The sequence below is a fragment of the Carassius gibelio genome, chromosome B3 (assembly GCF_023724105.1).
Source record: "Carassius gibelio isolate Cgi1373 ecotype wild population from Czech Republic chromosome B3, carGib1.2-hapl.c, whole genome shotgun sequence".
Lineage (NCBI taxonomy): Eukaryota > Metazoa > Chordata > Actinopteri > Cypriniformes > Cyprinidae > Carassius > Carassius gibelio.
The window spans coordinates 11,707,425-11,730,364 of record NC_068398.1 but is presented as its reverse complement, the minus strand read 5'-3'; the positions used below and the strand labels follow the sequence as shown (position 1 = coordinate 11,730,364).

Sequence of the window (22,940 nt, the reverse complement as noted above, 5' to 3'; positions counted from 1 at the left end):
ATCTCCAGACCTTAATCCAATTGAGAACTTGTGGGGTGATATCAAAAATGCTGTTTCTGAAGCAAAACCAAGAAATGTGAATGAATTGTGGAATGTTGTTAAAGAATCATGGAGTGGAATAACAGCTGAGAGGTGCCACAAGTTGGTTGACTCCATGCCACACAGATGTCAAGCAGTTTTAAAAAACTGTGGTCATACAACTAAATATTAGTTTAGTGATTCACAGGATTGCTAAATCCCAGAAAAAAAAATGTTTGTACAAAATAGTTTTGAGTTTGTACAGTCAAAGGTAGACACTGCTATTTTTTTGAACACACCCCTTTCAACTAATTGCCCAATTGCACAGCCTTAAGAGCGTGCATATCATGAATGCTGGGTCTTGTTTGTTTTCTGAGAATATACTGAACCTACTGGTAACTTGTTTGCCACGTAGCAATAAAAAATATACTAAAAACCTTGATTATTCTGGTTAGTCACATTGTACTGCTATTATTTTGAACAATACTGTATGCATACGTAGTATGCACGCTGGTAACAAATATCAGATGGTGCGCATACAGTATACCATACTGATGACGAAATCTGCGTCATGCGCACTTTACGTTTAACTTCGCATACATGGAAAAAGTGAAGTATACTTTGGGCTTAAAGGGATAGGTCACCCAAAATATTTTAATTCTGTCATTAATTAACCACCCTCATGTTGTTCCAAACCCATAAGACCTTCGTTCATCTTCAGAACACAAATTAAGATATTTCTAATGCATTCCAAGAGCTCTCTGTCCCTCACATAGACAGCTAGGATCCTTTTACGATAAAGGCTCAGAAACAAGGAGATTGTTAAAATAACCCAATCTGCCATTAGTAGTTCAACCATTATTTGACAAAGTGACGAGAATATCTGCGTAAAGTGCTGCTGACACAGAACAGAATACTTTGTTTACTTATGTGATACTCGCCAAAATATCTTAAATTGTGTTCTGAAGATGAAGAGGTCTTACAGGTTTAGAATGACATGAGGCTGAGTAATTCATGACAGGATTTTAGTTTTCTGGTGAACTATCCCTTTAAGAGAACCAGCACAATCTTGGTGGGAAAGGTGTTTTACTCATGTATCTCTGGCACTGAGCTTGACCTTCCTTTACTGTCTCCATGCGTCTCTTAGGTGGGTCCAGCTGGCTCTCAGTTCGGCATCCTGGCCTGTCTGTTTGTGGAGCTGATTCAGAGCTGGCAGATTCTGGCTCAGCCGTGGAGGGCCTTCACTAAACTACTGTGTGTGGTGCTCTTTCTGTTCGCCTTCGGCCTGCTGCCCTGGATTGATAACTTCGCCCACATCGGCGGATTCATCTCGGGCTTCTTCCTCTCCTTCGCCTTCCTCCCATACATCAGCTTCGGCCGTCTGGACATGTACCGCAAGCGCTGCCAGATCATCATCTTCCTGGTGGTGTTCTTGGGCCTGTTCGCGGGACTCGTGGTGCTCTTCTACGTGTATCCCATCAAGTGTGAGTGGTGCGAGCTGCTCACCTGCATTCCTTTCACCGACAAGTTCTGTGAGAAGTACGACCTCAATGCGCACCTCCATTGAGGGAGAGGCGGGGCTTCGGGGGGAGAGGGATCTGATTGGTCGTTGGTCTGCAATCTGTCAGTGTTCATCCAGTTGCACTTCGTCTCGCCCCAAATGAAGCCCTTTCTGTGAACTTGGACAGTATGCTTGTGTTGTTGTTGTTTTATACTCAAGTGTAAGTTGGATCTCCACTTTGACCATTTTAGGAATGAAATTAGCTTTTTAACATACCCTAAAGTTTTATGTAGTCTATTGATAAGGGTGTCTGATAATCATATGAAAACAGGGTCACCCTCGCCCGAAAACTTTCTTCACACTACAGTCTCAGAAGGCAGTGTCATAATAAAAGCACTGGTACACCAAACGGAGAACACGTCTTCTCCAATTTGATTGTTGTACTTTTTTATGTTTTAGCATGTCAGGGGTAGGTTTGTCTTTGTTTAGTCGACCTCAGAATCCAGGGACGAAAAACTCTGTACCTTTGGTGCCTTGATAAATGTACCTACTACTGCCATATTTTCGTTACACGTTGAGCACTCAAATGATATTCTTTTATTTGTGTGTTACTTCTAATGGAGTAATGGTTGATTATGAAAGGGTAGTGTTTTAGCTACCCAATTTACTCACTTGTTACAGAATACAGCTAAAACAACCTGCACCTCTGAAGTTTGTCTGTTTTTCTTGTCTACGAGACCTTAAACTAACACTGAATTATGGAAGCCCATTTCCACTAACTTTCTTTTAAAACATTACATCTCACAATTGTTATATTGTTTCTCGCAATTGCAATGTTAGATCTTGCAATGTGACTATTTCTCATAATTGCAACTCATCTCAGTGACTTCTCAAAATTGTGACTTTATTTCCCATAATTGAGACTTTATCTCAGTTTTACACAAGTTACACCTCGCAATATGAGTTTATCTCACAGTGACTTAATATCATGAATTTAAATCATTGTGAATTTATACAGTAAGTAGCAAGGTGACTTTATTTCCCATAATTGACCATTTTTTTCTCATGATATGATTATTTTTCATAATCGTGACCTTACGTCTCGCAATATAAGTATATCACAATATGACTTAATATCTCAGAGTTGTAACCTTTTTTCTTGTAATTTGCGACTTTACACCTTCCAATTGTGACTGGATCAAAATTGTGACTTCATATCTCACAATGACTTAATATTATGCAATTGTGACTTTATAAGTAGCAAGGTGACTTTATTTCTCATAATTATGACTTCATATCTCACAACTGTCTTTAAATCTCACAGCGTGACTTTATTATTTCCAATTTCCTCACTTTATTTTTTATTTTTTTTACTCTGAGGTGAAAATAGATTTCTATACTAAACCACTCTGACTAGTTTTGGAACAAAACATAAGATGGTACCAAGGATAGTAACAAAATGTATCCATAAACCCAAATTGCTGGTAACACTTGTAGACTATATGAACTACAGCAAAAATGAGAAGCATTAAATAGCTAATTTAAAAAATTTACTAATACATAATTAAAATCAAACGTTGTACCAGTCAGTATTGTCAGTTACATCAGTTGTATAAATCAGTTGCATCTGACTTTATTGTAAAGTGTTACTGAAATGCTTTCTCACCACTGTGCATAGAAAATACAAATGACAAAAATATAGCTTTGTTGTTAGATTTGTATTTTTATTGATTAGATACACATGATAGTATGACTAATGCCACAGAGAACGTTTTATGGACACTCTAATTAAAGTTTACATCAGTTCATACGCTGTATACGTAGTGGCATTCCCAAAGCAGATTGTGACAAAAGCAGTAATATATAAGGACAATTTTATTCTACAAAAATATTATCAATATTTTATTATGCACTTGCAATCTGTTGGGAAGTGTTGGGAACAATTATGAAAAATAAAATTCTCAGATTTTAAATAATTATTTTATTCTTTTTCCGACCTACCAATTTGAATGGCTTTCTTTTTACCAGAATAATGTTAATGTTAAATGTTATTAAAATTAAAGATTATGTTTTTTAATTGATCAAACCAATAGTTTATTTATTTATGAATATGGTGAATATGGTTTTCCAAAAAAAATACAAAATTAATTATTAAATACAACCACTGTTTTTTGACCAGTAAAGTGTGCAGTATATATTGGGCAGTACATGAGAAAAAACAGCCGACAGCTTTAACCTTCAAATACCCCAAACGGCTTCGATCTCTTTAAAAGGAGTGCATAGGTAGTCTCTGGTTCTTGCTCAGGTGGAAGTAGGGCTTTGAGCCAGTGATTGCCGACAGCTGTCCAGAATCTACGCATGGTGTCCTGAATCGGGATTGAATGAGCTAAAGAAACTAACAACCGCTGTTTCGTCGTGCATAAGCCAGGCCTCCGAGCTGATACTCCATCTCTGTGAAGGTCAAAGCACCCACAGTGACGGCTGAGGGCCCCTTCGCCTTAAAGCCAGCCTTCTGGTAGAAGGGCACCAGGAACTCCTCACAGACCAGCAGGGCCCGGCGGAGCCCGGGGAGACAGCGCAGGTACTGCAGATATCGCCAAAGCACGATGGAGCCTTTGCCCTGCTGTCGACATTGGCGGTGCACAGACAACACGTGGATGTGAACCGTGGGAGAGTCTGGGACGTGTTTTCTCATCGCTTCCTGGATCAGATGAGAATTAAATGTAAACTCAAAGTGAAGTTCCCAAGCTACATGATAACAGGTTTATTTAAAGAACCATGTTTCTCACCTGTTCTAGTTTCTCTTTGTCCCAGCCAGATCCAATGATGAAGGCCACCAGCTGACCCTCTTCAAACCATCCCATCGAGAGCTCAGGACACTGGCCCAGGAAACTAAGCACCTCATCAAGTGTGAGTGGACATTCACCGGAAACAGAGATAAACGCTGCAGAGGGGAAAATACACGGGTGAGTCAACACTGTTATACCAATGCAAACAAGAGCTTATCGGCAGATGATCAGGTTTATCACAATCAGATCAGCATGTTAACTAGAGCTTTCTAGTTTTCTAGAACTAGGGAAGTTCTTAAAGAGTTGAGGGGATTTTTTTTAACAGGTAGGAATTATTAACTGCCCTTAACCAAAATAATATGTAAAACCATTGTTGCCTATCCAGATGTGTGTTGTGTTTTACAGTAATCTATGGGACACTAATTGTAAAATGTCCAATAACCATTTTGCTTTATTGGTATGACATACATACCCCTTTCAATCAAACATTTGGGGATTTGCAAAATTTTAAATATTATTATTTATTTTTATTTTTTTACAATTTAAAATTCTGACTTATTTTAAATTGTATTAATATTTTTAAATATTACTTATTATTTATTTTTAATATTAAGTGTTTTCTACTAAGATATATTTTTAAATTGTATTTATTTCAGTAATGGAAAAGCTGAATTTTCAGCATCATTACTGCAGTCTTCAGTGTCACATGAGCTATCATTTATTAATCTAATATGCTGTTAATATCATTTGCTGCTCAAGAAACATTTCTTATTATTATCAATGTTGAAAACAGTTGTGCTGCTCAATATTTTTGTGGAAAACAGTCACATTTCTTCTGACTTCTTTCATGATAAGAAAGTTAGAAAGTACAACATGTATTTAAAATATAACTCTTTTGTAATATTATAAATGTCTATACTGTAATTAATGCATCCTTGATGAAACATTTTTTTTTTACTGACCCCCAAAAAGCTTGTGTATTTTAGCACAATTTGGCAAAACATAGAAAATGAAATAAAAATAAGAAAGTAGATAGATAACTAAAAAAGTGAAATAATGAAGCAACCCAACCAGCACATTTCCTAGTGAAATGCCTTCAGCGGGGATCAAGTGTGTAAGACCTTCTTAAACTATATTCACTCACTCAGGACAACTAACACAAAAAAAAGGAAAAAAGATTAACACTGACGGCGCAATCAATAGATAATCCTGCCACTGTGTTTTAGTAAATCTCTTTTGTGGCACCCCAGTATAACCCCAGCATGTGTGTGAACCATCTTACCTTCTCTCTCTATCTCAAACACACTAATGGCGTCCTGTGGGGTGAGATTTCGAAACTCGCTGGCAGGTAAAGTGTGTCGTCGCTGGTGTCGAGGACTGGCAACACTTAGCGGTGTCTTGAGAAAGAATTGCTTCAGGAAGGGTGAGCTGATGACCTGCGGTGCCATGGTCTGACACACGCACACTGCTGACGGCTGGAGGACAGCGCGGTCTGAAATACTAACCAAGCCTCTTCAGCTCTTAGTTTCCCCTCACTTCAGAGTTTTAGGACACTGCTGTCTTTCCCTCAGTGGATGTGTCCGGCCGCTCTCTTCTACGGTCTTGAGTCCTATCACACTACCTCCTCCTCTTTAACCCTCCCCCGGACCTCGGGCCCCGTCCCTCTCTTTGTCACGGCCCGCCCCGATCTGCTAAAGCGTCCCGTCTTTAGAGGGGATAGTGATGTGCACACGTGCCAGGTGAAGCTGTAGCAATCTCCTAAGAGTCTGTGTGCTAATAGCCTACTCACAGCGCAGCTCCCAGTGCTCACCCAGAAACTGTTTGTACAGCCAAAGAAAGCTTTGGAGTGTTTACGCCAGCCCCGGTAGCTAGTTACGTATTTGGTGTTACCACATTCTTGCTTAAAAAGAGAACAAAGCTGATAAATACGCCCACAGGGCCGATGAACAGAAGTGGTGTATCATCACTCCTGTAACAAATCTTAGGGTTATCGTCAGTTTGTCAAGGCATAATGAACATTACACTACCATTCAACTGCATTTATTTGATCAAAAATATAGTTTTAACTGGTATGAACTATCCTTAACCAAAATCAAAGTCATCACAATGTAACAAGGTATAAGTAAAACTGTTTATTTATTTTTTTACCTATCCATATGTGTTGGTGTGTTTTTTAAAGTATTTACAGTATGTGGCACCAATTGTAATTTTATAAAATTAATAGTTGTAAACAATTTATTTTACAGACTATGACAAAAACTATTAAATGGGTGGGTTTTAAGATTTTTTTATGCTTGCTAAAGTAAATGCTCACAGAGGTTGTATTTACAAAATAGTAAAATTATGAAATATTGTTGTAATTTGAATTTACCATTTTCTACTGTAATATCTTATAAAATGACGCTCCCGTATAGCAGAGCACTGAGAGCACAACAGACTTCACTGATCAGAGCGAGAGCGTCGCGAAAAGTCACAAAGAAGTTTGTTTTTGGTTGCCAGGGCAAGACAACCCTGCACAGATTACCAAAAAAAACAGCATTAAGGGACCAGTGGATGGAGTTTATTTTTACAGAGCATCAACGGAGTTGTGCAAGTGTTTTTGTTTGTTCCCTGCATTTCGAAGATACTTGTTTTAACAACAAGGCCCAGTTTGACGCCGGATTTGCACATAATTTATTTCTTAAGGATGATGCAATCCCAACGAAAAAGGGTCACAATCGTGTGTTGGAACCACAGGCAGTGAGTAAAACTGCTTCAAATATCTCTGCCTCCTTGTTAGTGCGTCCGCCTCCCATCGGAGACCCGGGTTCAAGCCCCGCTCGGAGCGAGTCGTTGCTGCTGCTGCTCTCGTTCAGTTTCAGCCTCGGGATCTGATTCATAAATAAACGGCTGAATCTGACTGTAAGCCATGGTTTGTTTTGGATGATGGTTTTTCCGTTTAATGTCACAGTTTCCACATGCTCTGAATGCAAAAAGCCTACTCGCGCTCGTGATTCTTTAGCTCCGCCCACACGTCACGCCTCCAGCCGGTCGTGTTTTTCCGGGAAAAATCGCTACAGACTATCTTTCTCTTATGAATATAATACAACTAAAGACTTTTTGGAGTTATGAAGGATGCAGTACTACTCTATAGGTACTCAAGATTAACCCCCCCCCCCCCCCTTTAACTAACACCTTTGATCAATAATATAAAAGTATTAATTTCCTTTTTAAAAAAATTCCTGACTCCAGATGTTTGAAAAATAGGGTATGTTTCGTCATTTATTTATATTAATTATATTTATTTATATTAATGAAATAATTGATATTTTTCACATCACACAAAGGGTTGAACATCTAATTAAACTTTAATTAGATGTCTTTAACATCTGCTCAACTCGCCATATCAAGTGTGAATCAGTCGGCAACTCTAAAAAAGACTAATTATTTTTGTATACTTTCTAGCCAAATAGTAGTGTATCATTTTTAGGAAGTTTTTGTGTGACCCACCTTTTTCTTCTTTTTATTTATTTATTTATTTATTTATTTATTTATTATTGTTTTTTTTTAGCAACACCAAAAAGGAAATTAAATGACCTAGTATGTAGAATGTGAAGTTTGTGTTTTGTCCTTAAATATTAACATGCAACTTAAATATTTCCACACTCACACACACACATACTGAATATATATATATATATATATATATATATATATATATATATATATATATATATATATATATGTATATATATATATATATATATATATATATATAAAACAATTTTATTTTTTTATTTTTTTTACACAATGTTGTTCATTGTCATCCTATGACTTCTTCCTTTTCAAATCTACACAGTTTAAGGAGCTTTCAGACTTGTACTTTAAGGTTTTAGAATGACATCAGACAAACTAAATATATCTAGTCCACTGACTTAGTTCAATAATTGGCTGAAGCCCGATGAATCCAGCTCTTTTCTTCCAGACGCATCAGACTCAGCGAGAGGAAGCTGCTCTGGGATAAAGCCGGACCTCTGATGACGTCATAGAAGGAGCTAATTAATTTTAAGATGACTTGACCTTCAACGACTCCTCAGAGTAAATCCAATCACCATGTTTCTCATTTATAAACGTCGGGTACGCACAAAATGGGCATAATATATGCATACACAATTTTCCACGCACATATCGTGATTTATAAAAAATAAACCTGGCGTAAATGTACGCACTGTACGGACATTATAAACCATGCATGCACAAACTCTTTTTCATAGTGAAAAAAGAAATAAGGTAACCAACGATTTTAAACCTTGTTTTCCTGTCGATATACACATTTAAATTAAATATTTTACTCATATTAATGGATATAAACACTGAAATTACATAATTTTACAAAAATACATTATAATTTCCCTGTGTATGCTATGTTTTGATTACAGCAAGCAGTGCTGGGTGCGCAATAATTAATCTTTTAAATAAACTACAGATCACATGTAATGAGAAATATTTTAGCGAGAACAATGATCAGTGATGCGCACTTCGAAATTATGGGGGACACTTCTGGATTCAGAGGTCCATTGTCTGTTATAGGACCAATGATGGGCTAATAGCTTACTATACAACCGCAGCTGCACGGAGGTGTTGATACCGTGTGAAGGCATCTAACATAATGAAAAATATCATGTCTGACGGATATAACTAGGAGAAAACGGTAAGATTTGCACGTTTCCTTTTAAAATACTTTGTCAGTGACGAGCCGAAAAGATGTTCATCAGCAAAACGGCATACATTTAATTTGTAATGAATTGTTTAAAACAATTGAAATACTATTTTGCCAGTGTAAAATATATCTATATCTAAAATATATCTGAAAATAACTTTAAACCATTTTGTTTTTGTGGTTATTTTCATATATTTATTCTAAAACATAACAAGGATACTGGATAATTTTTAGCAATAAAAATGAATGTGTGTCGCACGAATATCGTCCCCATATCATATTTCTTTATGTATCGGTGTTAAACTTGGTGGCACGTAGATGGGACTATGCATGTAAATGATATGCAGATGAGGTTATGCATAGTAAAACTAGGCGTTGAAATCTCCATATATGGTTATTTATAATTATATCATTATAGTTAAGCCGTTAGTTGATATATATTACTGCAACCATGTTTCACAGAAGTTGTGATTATAGATAATAAATAACTTGCTGACCAGTAAAATATAGGCTAACAACTATTATGAGACAAATGTATGAGTCATTCAGGGCCAACACAAGCTGACTCAAACACTGTTGCATTCTTCTATTTGTTTGTCGTTTGAGCCTTAACTGTGACTGATTATTTCTGTGGTGATCCAATAGCATGCTCAGACAATGATAACAGGGTCTGTGGTTTATTTTATGACTAACTTGCATGTTTTTTAAAGCAGGTGTGCACAGAGAGATGCCATGTTTCTCTACGTTGCTTCATAGACAGTAGACGTCGTGTACATATGTCGACCCATGGTATGTGTCAGCTGGTTAAGGTTGATAGAGGATTTAAAAAGTAGAAATAAGTACAAGTGAAGCTAAAAAAATTAGAATGTTGTGGAAAAGTTAATTTATTTCAGTAATTTTACTCAAATTGTGAAACTTGTGCATTTAATAAAGCTGTCTGTTCACAGAGTGCTGTATCAAAGCATTTTAACAGAACGTTGAGTGGAAGGAAAAAGTGTGGAAGAAAAAGATGCTCAACCAACCGAGAGAACCGCAGCCTTATGAGGATTTTCAAGCAAAATCAATTCAAGAATTTGAGTGAATCACAAGGAATGGACTGAGGCTGGAGTCAAGGCATCAAGAGCCACAACACACAGACGTGCCAAGGAATTTGCTGAAAAAAAAGAACTGTACTGTTGCCCAGTGGTCCAAAGTCCTCTTTTCAGATGAGAGCAAGTTTTGTATTTCATTTGGAAACCAAGGTCCTAGAGTCTGGAGGGAGGGTGGAGAAGCTCAAGTTTCTTGGAGTCCAGTGTTAAGTTTCCACAGTCTGTGATGATTTGTTTGGTGCTTTGGATAAAATCGTCTGCTAAATGATTAAATGTAAATGTAACTTTTGGGTGCAATGTCATCTACTGGTGTTGGTCCATTGTGTTTTTTGAAAATCAGTCACTGCACCCGTTTCATTGCACACTGAATTGAGGCAGTAATTAAAGCAAAAGGAGCCCCTACCAAGTATTGAATACATGTTCAGTAAATGAACATACTTTCCAGAATGCCAACAATTTACTTAAAAAAGTAGGTCTTATTAAAAGTAGGTCTGTAATTTGTTGAGATTGTGAATTGGTGGGCTTTTGTTAAATGTGAGCCAAAATTATCACAATTAAAAGAACCAAATAATTAAACTTTATTCTGTCTGTGTGCACTTAATTTATTTAATACATAAGTTTCACAATTTGAGTTGAAATACTGAAATAAATGAACTTTTCCAAGACATTGTAATTTATTGAAATGCACCTGTAATTCACTATCTAGAAAGAGTATTAGTTGGACTACAGTAATGTAAGTACGTGGTTGAAGATGTAATTAGTATCTATTAATATTTTTTTTGACTAACTTACCCAACATTATTCTAATTAAACATGTTTATTAAAGAATTTGCCATAAAAGATGGTGCATTTATTACAATAGGTCAGAAAAATCACCAAAAAAATTTATAGATTTTTTTTTTTTTTTTGTGGATCTGTAAGGTTTTAATAAATAAATAAATCTAGGAAAATAAATTTTTAATCAAGTAATTTTAGAAAGTGTTTTGAAGAGTACTGAAGCCTCTGTAGTATCAGCACACAGTAAAGCACTGCAGCAGTAGAATATTTGTCTAAATTTCAGTTCTACTTTTTATTTTCAGTGCACCTGACCAAAGTACATGCAGAAATGGCGTATTATAAGTGACAAAACCCCATTTTGCTTAAGTGCCGCTAAAATAAGTCAATAAGCACTTGAAGGTTCAACTTCTTACATTAAGGATTTAACATTCATGTAATTAATATACAACAAGTTGTTCCATAATAATAATAATATACATTGCTTTCATAATCACTGAACGTGTGCTTTAAATGACTTTTAATGCATAAGTGAGGAACAAGAAGGCACAGTGGAATATTTAATTGAAATGGCACATTATTTGAGGAAATAAATAATATGCATATTCCAGAGCAGTGATACTGTACATCTTACATTGACATTACCATGCAGAGCTGTAAGCAATTAAATCATTTGATTAAAATACATAAACAGAGCAGCTTAATAGATATTAACAGAAGATACAACATAAATCGTGTTATTATAGCATAAAATTTGTATAAGCAATACCTTCCAACCTACAGAATATCAGATTAAAATGATCATTACAAACAAGAACATCAGCCACACATCTAAAGCATAAACATAGTCAAGGCTAAAGGTTGCAGCCGATGAGCACAAGAACAGCACGGCTAGGAGCAAAAGCTGTAGCAACACTTGCTTTGTTCTTTAAAGGCACCTAAACCTGCATATGCATAATGCTACAAGACACTGCAGATCTGCATGTTTGAGAACAATGAGATTTCATGCTTCTTGGGACTTGTTCACTGAGCTTTTTTCTTTCTTAGAAATACAGGGTCCAGCTGTGAAGAAATACAACCAGGCAGTCAATTATTCACAAAGTCGTCACTCTAAAACAATTCAATAACATCCGAACCAACACATGAAAGGAATGCCTTCACATGTTTAAGTATTTAAAAATCATATTACAATATTCATAAGCAAATAATTATGTAAAGAGAGTGCACCATGGCTTTTTTTTAGTCCTTTTAGTTTTAGAGCATAAATAGCTGAACAAGCAAACACATTTAAAGCACTGTTAGACCGCACAATATTTGGTCATAAACTGACAACAAGTCCACCATTTCCGACAGTATTTGATCACTATGAATATTACATTTGAAATCAGGGATATACATATATTCAGAAGTGCTTTTCTGTTATTTGCATTTTCAGTTAGCACACACACAAATAAGTTCAGGATATTTAAGCACTTACTAAAACATTTCAAATGCACAGTTACAATTCTATTTCTGTATTATTCACTCATTAGTTCAACAGATGATCATTTGTTAAGTTCTACGGTTACTCGTACATATATCCTGAAATGAGTTTTATTGAAATGTGCTTTGTCTATTAATTGTAAAAAGCTGCTGTATGTTTATTACCGTTATAATCAAGTCCTGGGTCAAAGCTCTATATCCAGCATTACATAACCAATCACCATCAACTGCACTCTTAACAATACACACAAGTTCCTCAAAGAACCTTTCAGCAAACAGTTCATTAAACAATGTTTTTCTTAGCGTGAATAATATTTAATCGTCTAGATAAACTTTTGTGCAATGGCAGGTTTCCTTGGATGTTCAAAGTTCTTCCCAACAGATGCTAATAAAAAAAAAAAAAAACTTTATTTTTAAGTTTCTCCACAAATCAGCAGGAATTTCATCTGCAACAACCATCTACCATTTCACTAATCTTTTTCATTCATCTCATTCATTTAATTTCATTTCATATGGCTTCTGAAAACTTGATTACTTGATATATGTAGTAAAGACTAATCATTTCATTTGACTGGTTTTGGAGCCCGACAAGTACTTTATAATCAACTTTAGTGATTTAATGGAAGAAAGATAATAATGCAGAGTTTGAATAATGTAAAGGTGATTTTGGGTGAAGCAACTTGATCAAATAAAGCCCTAAAACCAAGCACAAGAAATATAACAGACCACCAGAACAAACTCATCAGCCTTAGCCAGTTAATGTTCAAAAACAAAAGGCCTGGAACAAGAGTCATTCATATTCAAAGTGGGATACTGGAATGAGAGTGCATCGAACTGCAATGTGAAGACATATTGGGCTGTACAAAGAAGGAGATGGGCAGGGTTAAACATCCAGTTCATCATAGTCCATGTGCAAAAGGCTTGAGGGACCCAGGAGCGGCTGGCTGGAGCACCAGGTACTCTGAGTGTTCAGACTCTCCATTGAGCCAGATAACCCTACAGAAATGACCAACAGTGCAGTTAAAAAACTACTCAGCACTAATATCATAAAATCACATGCCATATTTTAGAAACAGCTATTTTAAAGTATAACATAAGGTATCAAAGCAACTATTTAATGATCGTTTAAACCAGACAAACTTGAAACTGAAGAACTTTTTGTGCTGTATAGGTTTGCACAGCACTGAGGATAAGAACATGGAGGAAGAGCCGAGAGAAGCACACAGAGGCCTACATACCCATTACTCTTCCAAACCAATAGAGCAGGAATCAGGACCTAGAGCTGCCCAGAGCAAGAGCACGAGAGAAGGCAGGCAAAGGAAGTCAAGGAATAAATAGCACACAGGTTAGATAAGCTGAATGACCGAGAGCCAGAAACATAGCGTCTGTCAACTTGCAAGAGAGTAGGAACAAACAGTGTTGTTGGAGGAATGCACACAAGCTCAAGACAATAATCTTTCTGTAAAGGAAACACTTAAAGAATGCGCAATGGGCTCTTGTGTCCGGATGTGCGCTCACCGGGGAGGGACAGGTCTCCAGGCATGTCACTTTCAGTTTTGGTAAAGCTGCTGTGCTCACTACTGCAGTCATTCATCGCCTCTTCCTCCAAATTTAATCGATCCTCTGAAGAGATTCACAAACGGTACAAACAAAAGCTGTAATTGCACAATAGACTCTTCTTTTGTTAGGAGAAATGTCTGATATTAATGCATACAGGACACTAGCAGTTTCTGGATTCTATCTTCTCCGCTTGCTTTCAAAATATTTGTAATAAGCACCTCCCTTCATCAGCTTGGGGTTATTAATACTTCAGTTCAGTGAGGACACATTCAACTGATCAAAAGTAACAGTAAAGACATTCAAAATAGCATAACTAATTTTTGGATCAAATAAATGCAACATTACGGAGAATAAAATATTTTGGGAAATAACTTTAACTAATTTTTAAATCCTCCTATTTGGACATTTAGTAAAACTTTTTGTAGCCAACGTGGCAAACGATATGACTTTGAAATGTTTGCTTTCAAGACATTATTGATAAGACCATTTAACACACGAAGAATAGCATTCACATACTATAGCATTTGTTTTATTTTCCTATTTCTAGTGAGAGTCACTCACCATCTTCAGGAGACAGTGAATCGGGGGCGTCCTCTCCTGCCGTACCCTGACAACACAAACACAGAAGAACATGAGAAAAGTGCAGGTCGTGTGTAAGATGCTATAAGAGCTGTGCTGCTGACCTCAGTGGGGGCAGGACTGCTAGACAGCAGCATGTGAGCTTGTGCATCCGACATCTCTGACAGTTTTTCTTCATCCTCCTCCTGAATGGGTGACGATGGAGAGCGTAGAGTGCTGCAAACACACAGACTGTCAGGACTAGCAATGATGCACTAATTTAGTCTACAAGTACAAACACTATAAGATGATTGTGCCTTTGTTATCCTGATCACAGGAAACTATAAAATCTCTTTTATATTTCATCTCACTATTAAAATGTGATGCACTAGGTGGCGCTGTGGACATGTGACACTAGGTGATGAGCGGTGATGAAGTACAAAGTGTTTTGATTCTAATCTTTATATTTGGATATTGCTAGTGACCGCGCCCCACAGGAAGGGGATCTGTAAGATGGAAAGAGAACACAAACTACTATAAACAAACATGGACACTTCTCAGAGAAGACGAGTCAAGACAACATTTTTTTGGCAGTGACATAAATGTTGTGTTTTGCAATGTTTGCAGCTTACTCTGTTGTGATGTTCATTCACATTGTTTCTAGATAATTGTGTAGATTGATCAGATGTAGTTGAAATAATTGATCAATGCTTTGCATCATAATGTCCTCACATGCAAGGAAATTGCTACAAGAATAGGTTTGATTGTAGTGAAGTAGTAGTCTTCTAAATGTCCCAGAGTGTCCATCAAGCGCCAGGACGTCTCCTCCTGAGGACTCATCTGGAATCGTGTCTCCAGCAGTGCAGATCTTGCTCAGGAAGGGCAGCAGGTTTGCGTGAGAGCATCTGCACGCACAGTGAAGTCAAGACTTTTGGTCAAAAGCCTGGTGTCAAGAAGGGCAGCAAAGACGCCACTTCTCTTCAAGAAAAACGTCATGGACAGATTGAAATACTGCAGGAAGTACAAGGACTGGACAGTAGAGGACTGGTGCCAAAGTTATTTTCTCTGAAGCTCCCTTCCGACTGTTTGGGACATCTGGAAAATCAACGGTCCGGAGAAGACAAGGTGAACACTTCCATGATTTTTTTTGTTGAGCCAACAGTGAAGCATCCTGAAACCATCCATGTGTGGGGTTGTTTTTCAACCAAAGGAGTGGACTTTCTCATAATTCTGCCCAAAAACACTGTCAGAAATAAAGAATGGGATGCCCTGCAAGAGTGACTTCTTCCAACGATCCGTGCATTTTCCAGCATGATGGAGCACTATGCCACAAAGCAAGATTGATAAAGAATTGGCTCAAAGATAATTATATTGAAATTTTGGATCCGTGGCCAGACAACTCCTCGGATCTCAATCCCACAGAGAACCTGTGATCAGTCTTCAAAAGGCAGGAGTGGGCGAGCAGAAGCCCACAAATTGTGATCATCTCTGTGAACTAATAAGACAAGAATGGATCTCCATCAGTCAGGATTTGGCTCACAAGCTAATATCCAGCATACCAGAGCGAACTGCAGAGGTTATGAAGAACAAGGGTCACTGCTGTAAATACTGACACATTATACATTTTTTTTATATATTATATATATATTTTTTTTAATCTACAAATACTGAAGCAGCAAACTTCGCAGAACACAAAATTTGTCACTTGCAAAACTTTTGGCCGTGACCTTAGGTTAAAACAGGAAGATGGACAATGAGTAAAAAAAAAAAAAGCCTGCTTCCTAAGATATTGAACACATTTTCCTTATTGCCAATATGTCAACAGGATGTACTGAAAAGGGCAAGCCGAGTCATTGTTCTGATTCATGGAAAGAAGAAGCTTATGACCTCTTGCGCTGACACACAGCCAGCCTAAAGCAGGAAGTTCAAGCTCAAGCTGCCATAGGTCACCTATTATTACACTGTCACGAGAATTTATTTACCAAACAGTCTCACTTGAGATCAGCCAAAAACATTATTTCATTTTTGAAAGTAGTGTTACAAAGTCCTTTAAATAGTTTGATAAGTGCTATTTTTATTCCTGTGCCCCCATTATGGCTTTTTGAAAATGACCTTTCATGCAGTGTGTAACAGCAATAAGTGAATGAAAACATCCTGCAATGTTTTAAATCTGAAAGTGCAGTGTATAAAGTTTGTCCCCACCCAAAAAAGAAAATTATAAAAAACAAGTCGTCTCTAATTTATAAAAACTAGTCGTTTTCGAAAATGAATCCCAAGCCATTTCATGTTGACGTCAACATTGAACATTAGCATATTGCCCGCCCATTTGGTGGTCTTCAGGTTGCTCTGAATGAAAATGCAAATCAATTTTTTTTGCCACTAGTTGCCGCTTTTGGACCGGTTTGCCAGTAACACTGTACACAAAGCAGCACTGCGCTCACAAACGCTGCTTTATCAGGGTTACAGGCTCATGATGAAATGAAAATGAGACCAATCAGACCAATCACTGCAGATTAGGCTCATGCAAAGGAGGGGTTTGGAAAAATGAATCATTGAGTGAATTGTTTGGGAGTCATTGAGCAGGTAGGATAAAAGATAAATGCATATTATAAGACAATGAATGCGTTTTTTGACCTGTTGTAGGGATTCCCAGGACAAAAATATGAACCTTTCCTAACCCATAATAGGGGCACTATTAAATATTTCCTGTTTCCTAGTAAAACATCTGTGCGGTGCAGAATGAGTTCAAAGGAAAGAGAAACTTGACTTGTTCACCTGACTGTTTTTAAAAGATACACTAACATTCAAAAAGTCAGAGATTTGAAGAAATTAAGGATGTTTTATATTAATCAAGTTATATTAAGGAAATGTATAATGTTACAAAATATTTATTTCCAAAAATAAATACTGTTCTTTTTGAATCCAGAAAAAAAAAAAAGTATCATGGTTTCCACAAAAACATGAATCAGCACTACTGTCGACGCTGATCATGTTTCCCCAGAAGTGAATCAAAGGAATCATTTCTGAATGATCATGTGACACTGTAGACTGAAGTAATAGTGTACAGTACATATCCACACAATGTTGTTAGGCCCAATTGCTTTTCTCTGTCATAGCCCAAAAAAAAACATGCAGTGGGTCAGGTTTACCTGTCCGGTGACTTGCTGACTTTGCTCTTCTGTCCGCCGCTGTCTCCAGAGTGGTCAGGTGAGCTGAGCTGCCTGCTCTCTCCACTCAGGCTCCCAGAGAAGTTGATCTCATCATACAGAGGAGCAGACGGAAGGCCAGGGGACACGGCACCAAGACCGTTCAAAGCCTCCAGGAGCGAGATGGGCTCAAACCCAGGCGGAACAGAGTCTGAGCTCTGAGATAAAACAATAAGAATCAGAGAGTGATGCCTTGTTGTTTTGTATAGAGACAACACAGATGGATGTGTGTCATACCGAGTGCTCATCATGATCCATGCTCTGAGCCAGCACAGGGCTGAAGGAAACAGGAGAAAGCGCTCCAGGCTTCTTTCTTACAGCTCGAATCTGAAGAAGAGCTCGAAACGCTGGAGACAGACAAAAAAGGCTGAATTTATTGACATCATATTTGGGATGTTACTCAAATGATACACAACCGTGGGTCTGTTAAACTGATAGTTCAACCAAAAATACAAATCGTGTCATGTTTCCTTCGGTGTAGCAGAAAATAATATATTTTGAAGAATGTGGGTAACGAAAGGGTTTCAGTTCCCACTGACTTCCACTATATGGTCAGAAAATACAGTAGTTTCGGTTCCCATTGACTGTCATTGTAAGGAAGAAATATGCTTTAAGTCAATGGGAACTGAAACCATTTTGTTATCAACATTCTTCAAAATATCTTCTTTTGTGTTCCATAGAAGTAAATGGCAACAGGATTTAGATTTTTAAGTGTGCTATCCCTTTAAAAGCAGTTACATACGCAGTCGGCAGATCGGGCAGTTGTTGGCCTGGTAGCGCAGAGTATCAGCGCAGGAGTTACACAGGCACAAGTGCCTACAGGGCAAAATCAGGGTGTCCCGCAGATCTGACAGACACACCACACACTCGTTGCTGTTGTCACTGTTCTCATCATCAGACGGCTGGGGAGAAAAATCACAATGAGATATTCCATTATTACAGGGACCTTTATAAATTAGTGCTGTAATTGATTAATTGCATCCAAAATATTTACATATACTGTGTACATTTATGTATATATAAATGCACACACATACAGCAAATATTTAGAAAATATTTACATGTATTTATATTCGTACAATTTATACTGTATATAAATATATTTAATATAAAAACCTAACATATTTTTCTGAAATATATACACATGCATGTGCTTGTATTTATATATACATAAATATACAAACCACAAATGCATATTTTATGTAAACAAAAAAGTTTAATTTGGATGCGATTAAGACAAATGTAATGAACTTAAATTGATCATCTTTTCACCTTTGTCTCTTGATTGTTCTTGTTCTCAATTCCATAAATCTCCTGTAACAAGTAGCTGACACGGTCCACCTGTGGTGTACAAGCAGATATTAGGGAACAAAAATATTATGAACACATACCATCGCTAACTGGTAATTGGTGGAGTAATGCTACAAACAGGACAATATGGAAATTAAGACTCACTATTTGTTTCTGTTTCAAAGGTTTGACCGAGAAACTGCCATCAACATGCTGTAAATGTAAAAAAGAAAAAACATGATCGACAAATACACAACTGCTTACAAAAGTGTGCATATGACATCAGTCAACTCACTCTTTCAAATGCTGCCAGCAGTACATGGGCATGTCCAAAACAATCTGAAATAAATGATTACAATTAAAATGCACATTTCTAACAGCGCTAAGTAAACACACTGATTGGTTCTGTTTTTAAATATTCAGGAAATACTGCGCTGTGTAGACACAACATGTTAAAAGTGTTGACTGTTAGAGCAAACCAATTTAATAATTTATAATCTATTCTACTATAATTGTCCTGTAAACATACCATCTCCTTCATCAACCACAGCCTGGATCACCATGGGAAAAACACCTCTGTCTAAATCAAAGTTGAGCTAAAAAAAAAAAAAAGAAGAGAAATGCATAACTGAGGTCAAATAATTGACATCTTCCAACGCAAGTCATTTTCATTTTATTGGATTTGCTTGATCTTGCCTTTGATTATGTGCAAACTAATAATGCAGAGGTCAAATCAATATCTTAGAAGCCAGTTTGGATTTGAGCATCAGAGGAGAGAGACAGCACTGAGATAGACTGAAGACACTTACATCTTCTTCCTTCCATTCAGATAAATCGATCTTGAAGGATGGAAGGGTAAACTGCTGGCTAACCCCTCTTTTGTAATATACGGTTTCCGAGACCAGTGCAGGAGTTTTGGGGTTGTATCTTAAGAAGAGAAATATACTGTTAGTGCACAAATATCATAAACACATTTTCATAATAATGCCATTAAGGTACTTCAGATAATATTCAATACATTTACAGAGATTTTCCATATTTAAATGTAAATTCTCTTTGGCTCAGGGGCTCCAGTGATTGATTGCAATTACTAAGCTTTAGTACATGCACAGCTTTACAAATTAACTTTTAAAGCAGAACAAGAACAACTGCATAAAGGAGTTACTCAAAGGATTATGTAATCCAAATCTTTACAAATTGCTATTCTTACACTAAAAGCAAGTTGCTGTATTCTTTTCTTCTCTTTTTTATTTCTGACCTCGTAATGTTTAATTAAAACTATTAGTAACTATCCTTACATTGCCATCCCATTAGAGAACTCCTCAAAAGCCTGACAGTAGATAGTGATGGCCACTCGTGCATCAGAGTCAAAGGTGAACTCCACTCCATACAAGGCCCTTGGTTTTGCACCTTCATCATCAGTAGGACTATCAGCATCATCTTTATACCTACAAAATTGACAACAACAATGCAACATTACTTAATAGCAAGTGTGTCAATAAAAATAGAAGTGACTTCATACACCACCAAACTGAGATCATTTGTTATCAAGATATGATTGATTATATTTCATATAGCAATCCTGAATCAGTACCTGACCAATCGTAATGAGTCTTTTCTGATATTGACAAGACTTCTCAATGTCTTGACCGGCTCATGGGGCGCTGGAGTAACATAGGGAAACTGTGGCAGGTAATGAAAAAATTAAAACATGAAAAAGAGACCACGACAGTGGAAACACCACAAACCCAAGTCAGAAAACCTTCAGACTTCAGATGTACCTGCACTGGGCGGTTACCAAGGAAGTTGAGATCCATGTTTTCTCCAAACAGGTAACCCTCTGGATGAGGGGTGTCAAACTTCTCTCCTCCCATGAAAAAATGGCTGGCAAAATAGTTTCCTTGGAGAAAGAAAACAGTAATTATATAATCTGATGCATCATATTAAATTTATGGTAAATTCTTACAGACTTTACATCAAGGTCTCCACTGCTGGGATTTATCAATAGTTTTCATCTTTTCGACATTCTTCACAGCATCCAAAAGGACTATAATAAGTTGCATTTTGCATTAGGTCCTCAGATCAAATAAACAGTTTTTGGCATGCTCATGTGTAATATTGTAGTTGTTTGGTACTTAATACCTTTCTTAATGGCTGTGTTACTTCCCTTAAATGACCTAAATTTGTCTATATATTAAGGAAAGCATTGAAAACGTGGCTATAAATAGGCTAGGTAGACAATTACACTTGGAAGAGTTATATGTGAAGAAACCATGAAGGCATCCTTTGTCATCGTTTACACTGGCAGTGAAACTTGCACAAAGTGAACCTTTTTCATATAGATCTTTAACTACATCGTTATTAGATTAATGGGCTTATCTGAGCTCATGAAATCAAGTTAAGTGCATATAAGACGAGAGCCTTCTATCACAACAGTCAGTCTTACCTGATTTCGGAGGATATCTGTATGCAGAATTGGCCTGGATGTCGATGTCCTCAACACCAGCGATTCTTCGACTGAGAATTGAACCCATTTCTCCAACACAGTCCGATCAGATCAAAGTGACGTTAGTGGTTATTAAATGCGCACAACAAGAAGTCAGCTAACCAGCTAACATTAGCCGCGTGATAACAACAACGGCTCCGAATCGAGAAAGCGCTCAAATTAACATGACATGTGTCTGAACGGCATCTCTGTTCCTCTGAGTCGGATCAGATGTGTCTCGTACAGTCGTTTTATGTGATGTTCAGTTCAGTCCGCTGGATCAGACTAGACACTCTGTGGCTAACTGACTAGCAAGCCAGCACCTAGCTAACGTTAGTTCGTTCGCCTGTCACGAACTGGTACCCACTAAAACAAGATGCGAACAGGCATATAAACACACAAAAATCAATTATAAAAGACTTGCAGATAATTCTGTCCCTGGTGTTTCGTCTCAAATATTACAGACGCTGTGTTTTCTTCGTGAAAACACAACACAAGGAAATGGTTGTTGCGAGGCGACCCCGAGAGGGTTGTAGCATATCGCCACGTGATTGGCTGAGCTCTTCACGTGAAGCGAATACTCGTCCAATCAAAAGAGCTCAAGCTTCTGCGATTGGCTGAGCTGACCATGAGAGCTCTGTTTTCATCTAGTCAAGAGAACACAAGCTTCAGTTGTCATCTCGCTGAGACACGGACGATAATGTACAGTATATTTTGTGGCCTAAATATCTGTAAGATCTATAATTATGCGCTCTCTATTCTATTTTTTATTCCAACTGCTTGTTTTCTTTTTATTTGTTATTAAAAATTACCCTCTAACATTAGCATTCTCAATTATTTTTCTCTTTTTTTTTAACCTTTTTGTTTATTTAAAAAAAGACTCTCTAACACTAGCATTCTCTATTCTTTTTCTATTCTATCTACTTGTTTTCTTTTTATTTATTGTATTTATTGTATAAAAACCTTGCGTACTGCGTTAGGCTAACTGGACTTATCACAGCTCTTGCATATTATTGCTCTTTTGTTGATAATGATTTCTTTATTATGCTCATTTGTCAAAATGTCTGCTAAATGACTAAATGTAAATTAACTGTAACTGTATGCAAAATATATATAAATCCAAATTTATGAAATGAAGGAACATTTCCTTGTTCAATGGTCAAAATATAATTGAAATCATATTTATTATTATCTATGAATAAACAACAGGGGACAACACATTTTTGTAAGATGTGGGTTTCACTATTGTTATTATTTTTATTATTATTATTTGTAATTTTGTTTTTAGTTTTTAAAAAAAAATAGCATATATGTTACAAAAATCGAGAAAATGTGTCTAACAACTATTACCCCCCCCCCCCCAAACCCACCAAACATCAAGAATCTGAAAATAAGTAAAATAAAATACAGATCAATAAATAAAATACTTACAAATTATTGTATATTCACAATTTGTGAAAATGAATTGATTTTTGGTGAATAGTATATTA

The 22,940-nt window shown here is 36.9% G+C and overlaps 3 protein-coding genes across 6 annotated transcripts in view; 1 reads left to right on the top strand and 2 right to left on the bottom strand.

Moving 5' to 3' along the window:
* The window catches only part of LOC127953303 (inactive rhomboid protein 1), a 57,021-nt gene extending 54,799 nt beyond the window's left edge, over positions 1 to 2,222 (top strand). For all 3 annotated transcript variants that reach the window (XM_052552436.1, XM_052552435.1, XM_052552437.1), the window contains one exon: positions 1,166 to 2,222. In XM_052552436.1, coding sequence (XP_052408396.1) covers positions 1,166 to 1,585 — 420 coding nt within the window. In that variant the 3' untranslated portion in view covers positions 1,586 to 2,222. The remainder of the gene's footprint in view (positions 1 to 1,165) is intronic.
* Positions 2,223 to 3,218: 996 nt separating this feature from the next.
* On the bottom strand, positions 3,219 to 6,109 carry aanat2 (arylalkylamine N-acetyltransferase 2). The gene is made up of 3 exons (XM_052552474.1): positions 5,591 to 6,109; positions 4,309 to 4,463; positions 3,219 to 4,220 (listed from the first exon to the last, which is right to left on the bottom strand). The coding sequence occupies exons 1-3, from the start codon at positions 5,754 to 5,756 to the stop codon at positions 3,915 to 3,917; spliced, it is 627 nt and encodes a 208-aa protein (XP_052408434.1). The 5' UTR covers positions 5,757 to 6,109; the 3' UTR covers positions 3,219 to 3,914.
* A 5,263-nt stretch (positions 6,110 to 11,372) lies between these two features.
* Positions 11,373 to 22,088, bottom strand: mgrn1b (mahogunin, ring finger 1b). Of its 2 annotated transcripts, XM_052552447.1 has the most exons (17): positions 21,412 to 22,088; positions 20,747 to 20,865; positions 20,560 to 20,648; positions 20,264 to 20,413; positions 19,775 to 19,892; positions 19,495 to 19,561; positions 19,261 to 19,304; positions 19,131 to 19,178; positions 18,948 to 19,016; positions 18,418 to 18,577; positions 17,913 to 18,022; positions 17,619 to 17,833; positions 14,595 to 14,706; positions 14,473 to 14,518; positions 13,870 to 13,974; positions 13,590 to 13,633; positions 11,373 to 13,347 (listed from the first exon to the last, which is right to left on the bottom strand). In XM_052552447.1, exons 1-16 carry the CDS (start codon positions 21,497 to 21,499, stop codon positions 13,593 to 13,595), a joined length of 1,581 nt encoding a protein of 526 aa, XP_052408407.1. In that variant the 5' UTR covers positions 21,500 to 22,088; the 3' UTR covers positions 11,373 to 13,347; positions 13,590 to 13,592. The 2 variants fall into 2 exon arrangements, with proteins under 2 accessions (XP_052408407.1, XP_052408406.1); XM_052552446.1 differs by lacking the exon at positions 13,590 to 13,633 and having other exon boundaries at positions 21,412 to 22,008.
* Between the last annotated feature and the right edge of the window lie 852 nt (positions 22,089 to 22,940).

Coding starts and splice junctions, on each gene's coding strand:
- aanat2 (XM_052552474.1), bottom strand. CDS start 5,756: ATGGCACCGCAGGTCATCAGCTCACCCTTCCTGAAGCAATTCTTTCTC. Junction 4,464..5,590: donor GTTTGAGATAGAGAGAGAAG/GTAAGATGGTTC, acceptor TCCCCTCTGCAG/CGTTTATCTCTGTTTCCGGT. Junction 4,221..4,308: donor ACAAAGAGAAACTAGAACAG/GTGAGAAACATG, acceptor CATCTGATCCAG/GAAGCGATGAGAAAACACGT.
- mgrn1b (XM_052552446.1), bottom strand. CDS start 21,499: ATGGGTTCAATTCTCAGTCGAAGAATCGCTGGTGTTGAGGACATCGAC. Junction 19,305..19,494: donor TGTGGTTGATGAAGGAGATG/GTATGTTTACAG, acceptor CATTTATTTCAG/ATTGTTTTGGACATGCCCAT. Junction 14,707..17,618: donor GTCAGCAAGTCACCGGACAG/GTAAACCTGACC, acceptor GTGTGTTTGCAG/CACTCTACGCTCTCCATCGT.